The following is a 7,390-nucleotide window of genomic DNA, read 5'->3' as shown; positions in this document are numbered from 1 at the left end:
TTTTGGAAAACATTTTTTGAGAAGTAAAGGTAACCATTATGTTATACAAATGTCACTGAATTCATGTTGAAATGGCCCCAAAAAAACGAATTTGAAGTCACTTTGTGCTTCTAATGGTCAGTTTGTCAGCTTTTCCACACATTCCTTTGTGTTTTATGTTTGTTTTTGACTTTCTTATTTAAACTCCTGTAATATTTTACATGTTTTTTTTATTCTTCTTGCTGACATTTCCTTACTTTGTGACACATTTATTTTCACTTTTCTCCACCAGTCCTTTGCTTTTTTTGCATCCTGTGTTTAAATTATTAATTAGTAAATTTCTCCTCTGTGAGATTAATAAAGGCGATCTTATCTTATCTTATCTTATTTTGTTTATGTCTTTCTCCACTGTCTCATTCACTTATTGTGTTTTTACTGTTATTTATATAGTTCATTGGTGTCTCTCTTTGAGGTATGCTTGTCAAATCCAGTGTTTTCCACCTGTGATTGGTTTCTCAGCTCATTTGAAGGCTACGGAATGCCCCCCCCCCCCCCCCCCCCCCCCCCCCCCCCCCCACGGGACCACCCAGGCCAACATGCAATGATTGAGATAAAGAGCTTGTCCATCAGGAAGCTTTGGGAATAGAGAGGCCCAGGCCTGGAGAGAAGAGAGAGAGAAAACTGTGAGTGACAAATCAAATGGTTGTTGTTGAATCAGAAGACACCAAAGTGCAGAGTTGGGGGGGAAAAAAAAAAAAAAAAAAAAAAAGCAAGCCTGCCAAGCTCTTTCCTCATCATTGTGCTGCCCTCTACGGGTCTTCTTCCACCTCCCTTATTTTTTTTATTTTTTTTTTTATATTTTATTTCTCTCGTCCCTCCCCACCTCGACCACATTACCATACCCCCTTCAAGAGTATTGCACGCATTAAATTGCTTTTCCATTCCGCGCCGTGACAGTCCACAGATCCGGATGTTGACGCCTTTTCACCACCCATTTTATTTATTGTGATTATTATTTGTATTTGTATTTGTATTTTGACTTGCCATGCTATGGTAACTGTTCCATAATGTGTCCACGGCTGCAGGATCTATGCGCCGGTTTGCACCAACCGACATCAACTTCCACTAGTTGAAGCGTCGGTGGGGTAAAGATAGAGCTCGTGCGCGCACGCGGGGTATTTGTCTTTTCCTTTTTTTTTCTTGGGGTCGTATGAGCGACTCGGGGCTGCAGCCGGGAAAGAGCCGGGTCGAGTCATCCGAGGGGAAACCTGGGAGAGCCAATCTGCAGATCCACATCTGGACGCTGAAATCAGTCCGATCCGTGCAACAAACCACCAGCAGCAGCAGCACCAGCACCTCCACCACCTCCACCACCACCACCACCACCACCGGCGGCGGCGGCGGCGGAAAAACGGGGGGGGATTCGTGCCTCAGTCTCCTCCGCGCGCGCCGCCAGTGCGCATGGATGAAAGTCACAGTTAAAATGCATGCGGCAAGTCCTCCCGTCTGAATGTGGGATTACCGCGCTCCCTCCACCATGCTCGAACTTTGGTTTTGGCTCTTTTTCCGAGATGACACTGCTGATTCCGTGTGGAGGAAGACCGGGGAACGCGTCTCCGCGCCGGCTGCCGCGTTATAATGACACTGTGCGTCCCGGCGTATGGAGCTAAACACGGAGGAGACTTGACTTTTATTTTGATTTGGTGCCGTTTCCCTTCCTTTTCCCGAACCCTGCCTCTCGCGACAGAGGAGGGAGGACGGTGAGATCCATGGTTTCAGTGAGCTCGGAGGAAAGAGACCGCGATTTTCGGGATGCTTTGGCGTTCACCGGGATCCGCACGGTAAGAAGACATGTTTTTTTCCCCCCTCTCTCTCTCTCTCTCTCTCTATCTCTCCCACTCTCTCTCTCTCTCCCTTCTTGTTGCACTGGCCGCGTTTCGGGGAGCTGTCCGCGGTGCTGAAATCTCTTCCCTCCCTCCTCCGTCCTTTGCTTTCCTTCAGCTCGCGGTGCTGAAGTTGATCCGGGTTTCAGACGCTGATGAGCAAGGTGTCTGCGGCTGCTATCCCCGCACCCCAGCTCCCTACACCCTCCATCTGCACCCCAACTTATCTCCATCACGTTTCTCATCTTTTTTCTTTTTTTTGATACAATATAATAGTATCAATAATATGAAAGAATTTGAGGCGCACCAATTGACTGTGCGCAAAAATGCGCGTTATTTTTATGTGTGTGTGTGTGTGGTGTGGGGGGGGGGGTGGGGGGGGGGGGGGGTAGATTCAGCGGGTCGATGTGTGTGGGGCTTTTTTTTGGTGCTCTTTTAAGGCACGCACGCAGACCAGTTGTATGTGTGTGCGCGTGCGTGCGCGGGGTCCGAGCACGCGCGCTCACGCGTCGGAGAGAGAGAGAGAGAAAGAGAGAGAGAGAGAGAGAGAAAGAGAGAGGGGAGAGGAGATCTGTAACCTTCTATACAACAGATGCCATACATATTACTAGATTATAGGATTTTTTTCTTTTTTTTAAGTCAGAATGCATTTTGTATCAGAAATCCGCTTTCTGATCACTTGCTTATGTGATCAACTCCTCTCCTTTCTTTTTTCCGCCCGTGGGCAGAAGAAGGGCTGCGACTGTCGCCTCCGAGGCTGAAATTCAACATTCCCCCCCCTCTATTTCTGTTTTTTTTTTTTTTTTAAACGGATTTTAACATGGACATCCTCTTCGAGTCGCTTCGTTTCTCATGATATGATGGGTTTTTTTTTTTCTTTCGTTCTTCCTTCACACACGGATCAGTTTAATCATAGAACCGGGGGAATGAAATCAGAAAAATCCTCATGCTGGCTGTGTGGACGGACGTAGAGGAGAGCAGGGAGCCGACAGTTCGCACAAGTCGTCGGGTATGCGGGGTGAGTGCGTAATCTTCATGCTTTAAGAAATAGGAGTTCATCCTTGAGATGTTCATGTTAGTTCTCTCTTTTTTTTTTTTTTAAGACGGAGGAGGAGGGGGGGGCAGTAGGGGAATGAGTCGTATTGAAGAAATCCGTTGGTACATCATCGATCACACAAACCTTGACGATTGTGTCCTTTTTTAAGGGGGGGGGGGCAATTTCCCAACAAGAAGTAAATGATCGGATTTATCAGTCTGCATATGGTGCGTGGAGATGATTTTTCTTTCTCTTCCTCCCCTCTGAGCTGGATTGGAATTCAGGCGAGCTATCAAAAATGCGCAGTGGCTGTCCACCGCGGGTAGTTGTGTTAACAACTTGAATGTACGACGACGCGTCTGTGTGCAATGATTAGAGATTGAACTTGCACCAGAAGCCGCAAAAAAAAAAAAAATATCGCAGCTTTTTGCAGCGTCTGCGGAGGAAACGGTCACCAACAGGCCTTTACTTCTGCTTGATTGTGTGTGTTTGTCATGCATAAGCTCGAATGTTTGCTCATCATGGACTCTGCTCTCTCTCTGGTCAGTGTCTGTCTCTGCATCTCTCTCTTTTTCTTTCTTTTCTTTTTTTTTTTTCTCTTCTCTGGCAAAAAAAAAAAAATGTTGTGACATATAAAAACAGAACCCGTGCTTTTCTTTCTCTTGTCCTCATTTCAGATGACACCTCATACTGGTACCGCACTTGAGTGAGCTGGGGCATCCTCTCCCAGGAAAAATGCATATCTGGATCCTCAAAATAATCCTTCTGATTGCATCATCTCCGAGGCTGGTTGAGATGTATGACAATTATGGGGAGATCTGCCGAAGCCTGTGCACGTGTGAGGAGAAGGAGGGGATCCTGATGGTGAGCTGCGAGAACCGGGGCATCGTCAGGCTGACGGAGATCAGCCCGGTCCACTTCTCCATGTACCACCTCCTGCTGACGGGGAACCTCCTGAAGAGGCTGTCGCTCGACGATTTCATCAACTACACCGGGGTGACCATCCTGCACTTGGGGAACAATGACATCTCCGAGGTGGAGTCGGGTGCCTTCAACGGACTGCAGGGATTACGCAGGCTGCACCTGAACAACAACAAGATCGAAGTCCTGAGGGACGACACCTTCGCGGGACTGGAGAGTTTGGAATACCTACAGATTGATTATAACTACATCACCAACATTGAGCCCAGCGCGTTGAGCAAACTGCACCAGCTGACGGTGATGATTTTAAATGACAACTTGCTCTCGGCCCTGCCGCCGAACATCTTCCGGAACGTCCCCCTCACACACTTGGACCTGAGGGGGAACCGGCTGAAGATGTTCCCCTACATGGGCCTCCTGGAGCACATGGACAAAGTGGTGGAATTACAACTGGAGGAGAACCCGTGGAATTGCTCGTGCGAGCTGATCGCTCTCAAGGCCTGGCTGGAGAGCATCGCGTACACGGCCCTGGTGGGGGAGGTGGTGTGCGAGACGCCGTTCCGGCTCCACGGCCGGGACCTGGACGAGGTGTCCAAGCAGGAGCTCTGCCCGCGAAGACCCCTGGAGGACACGGTGAGGCCCGCGCCCCCGAGCAGCACTAATGGATACTACCAGACCACGCCGGCTGCCGTCACGGCGTCGGCCACCTCGTCGGCGGTTTTCAGGTCCTCTTCCAAGCCGACCAAGGGCACGCGGCAGTTTAACAGAACTAGGGTGAAGCCCACGTCTCGGATCGGAGGCAGTAACCCCTACGGCCCCATCATCGCTTTTCAGACCAAATCTCCTGTGCCTTTGGACTGCCCCACTGCCTGCACGTGCAACCTGCAGATCTCAGAAATTGGGTTAAACGTCAACTGCCAAGAGCGGAAGATTGAAAGCATTGCTGATCTAAAACCCAAGCCATACAATCCGAAAAAAATGTATCTCACTGGAAATTACATCCCCGTGGTCCGGAGATCCGATTTTGTCGATGCCACCGGATTGGATTTGCTTCACCTGGGGAACAACAGGATATCCCTGATCCACGACCGGGCTTTCGGGGATTTAACCAACCTGCGTAGGCTGTATTTAAATGGTAATCTCATGGACAGGCTTACAGGAGAGATGTTTTTTGGTTTGCAGAACTTGCAATATCTTTATTTAGAGTACAACAAAATCAAGGAGGTCGACGCGGGCACTTTCCGCTACCTCCCAAATCTCCAGCTGCTGTTCCTCAACAATAACCTCCTGAAAACCTTACCCGTGGGGATCTTTTCCAGCCTCTCCCTGTCGAGGCTCAACCTGCGCAACAATCATTTCCAAAACCTGCCGGTGAGCGGCGTTTTAGACCAGCTGAAGCTGCTGGTGCAGATAGACCTGTTCGAGAACCCCTGGGACTGCTCCTGCGACATCGTGGGGATGAAGATCTGGCTGGAGCAGCTGAGCGCCGGCACGGTGGTCAACGAGGTGGTGTGCGAGACGCCCAAGCGCCACTCGGCCGTGGACGTCCGCTCCATCCAGTCCGAGCGGCTGTGCCCGGACTACTCCGACGCCTACGTGTCGCCGACGCCGCCGACGGAGGAGCCCATGGACGACCGGGCCGTCACCACCGACGCCCCCCAGAAGTCCAACTCCCCCAGCGGCACGGTGCCGCTCTCCGTCCTCATCCTCAGCCTCCTGCTGGTGTTCATCATGTCCGTCTTCGTGGCGGCGGGGCTCTTTGTCGTCGTGATGAAGAAGCGCAAGAAGTCCCAGAGCGACCGCGCCAGCACCAACAACTCGGACGTCAGCTCCTTCAACCTGCAGTACAGCCTCTACAGCAACCGGTCCGGCCCCAAGGTCAAAGCCCCGGCCGGCCACGTGTACGAGTACATCCCCCACCCCATGGGCCACATGTGCAAAAATCCCATTTACAGGTCGCGCGAAGGCAACACGGTGGAGGATTACCGCGACCTCCACGAGCTCAAGGTCACGTACCGGAGCACCCCGGAGGAGGAGCGGGACGGTACGATGAGGAGCCCCACGTACAGCGTCAGCACCATCGAGCCGCGGGAGAACCCCTCCCCCGTGCAGGACGCGGACCATTTCTTCAGGGGCATCCTGGAGCCGGACAAGCAGTCCCCCCATCAGCAGATCCCGTCCATCCCGGCAGGGGCCAATCTAGAGTACAAGTACACGGGGCCCGTGTCGTACACGTACAACCCAAACTTTGATGTCAGACGTCAGTTCTTGCACCCGGAGAGGATAAGAGAGACGGTGCTCTACGGCACGGCGCCCAGTACTGTTTACGTGGAGCCCAACAGGAACGAGTATCTGGAGCTAAAAGCGAAATTGCAGTCGGAGCCCGATTACCTCGAAGTTCTTGAGAAACAGACCACCTTTAGCCAGTTCTGATCAAACACAATTGTTACTGTAATGAAGCATTTTCTCTCTTGACCCTCCTTGAAAAACCAGTTTATAGGGTGCCTTGGCACAATAATGAAAAAAAAAAAGAAAAAGAAATCAAAGGAAGGAGTTGAAACGGGGTGTGCCGAACAATCTTATTCTTATTTCTGAGACATGACATTGCAGGAACGGATACAGCTTTCTGAAAACCTGGAGGAACAAAATTGCTTAACTGATGATGCAAAATCTATTTTTCTATGGTGATCGAAGATCGAATAACACACACGTGCACACACACATCCCAATACACACAAACACACACACACACACACACACACACACAAAATGTAAGTGTACAGGTAAAACTCTTACCCCAACTTCATTTTCAGGATTATAACCATACATAAGGTATATTGTGAATCAGAAAAAAGAAATGTTTATAAAACCACTCCTGGACAAAAAGAAAGGAAAAAAAAACCCCAATGTACAGCAGATCAAAACTGTGTAGGACGATTTTCTGCTGTAGTCTGTAAGTAAGTATTTATTGATATAATCTGCCATGTCTTTTCAAAACTTTTGATTCTACATCAATATTACCTGTGTCATCATACTCCATGATCCTCTGGAAAAAAAAAAAAAGGCTTCTGTTTGTAGTTTCATTTCCTGTAGCTCTGCATTGTAAAAGTGGCTTTTTTTGAAAGTGGCACACCCCCCCTGCCCCCTCAACACCCCCCCCCCCCCCCCGCCCAATGTTGAAAAACAGACTGCGTCATTTCAAGATGATGATGATAATGACGATGATGATGATGATGATGATGATGATGATGAAAAAAAAAGTGTCTTTGTATGCTTTCTGCACTTTTTTGGAATTGGAAGGCGAGTCAGCCTTCGACGAGCTCTCATAAAGGAGATTATTATATTAAAAATGAATATGGGTATTCATTCTTAATATGTAGAATTGATATGTTATCAAATTCTTTAAAAAAAAAAAAAAAAAAAAGATGATATTTGAAGTATGGATTATGTTGTGTAATACTGATATTTTAATCAATGTAACACCTATTTTTATACGAGCATTGGCAGATTCTCTATCCCTTCTCGGTTTGTTTTGATTGCTTTGCACTTATTGCACTATATTGACCAAACT

General features: G+C 48.8%; 1 protein-coding gene across 1 annotated transcript; it reads left to right on the top strand.

Moving 5' to 3' along the window:
* Positions 1-3,633: 3,633 nt before the first annotated feature.
* On the top strand, positions 3,634-6,252 carry slitrk5 (SLIT and NTRK like family member 5; the record flags this gene model as incomplete). The annotated part of the gene is made up of 1 exon (XM_080519554.1): positions 3,634-6,252. The coding sequence occupies one exon, from the start codon at positions 3,634-3,636 to the stop codon at positions 6,250-6,252; it is 2,619 nt and encodes an 872-aa protein (XP_080375680.1).
* Between the last annotated feature and the right edge of the window lie 1,138 nt (positions 6,253-7,390).

This window comes from Blennius ocellaris (genome assembly GCF_963422515.1).
Source record: "Blennius ocellaris genome assembly, chromosome: 24".
In the NCBI taxonomy this organism is placed as follows: Eukaryota; Metazoa; Chordata; class Actinopteri; order Blenniiformes; family Blenniidae; genus Blennius; species Blennius ocellaris.
This window is presented reverse-complemented; position numbering and strand designations above follow the sequence as displayed.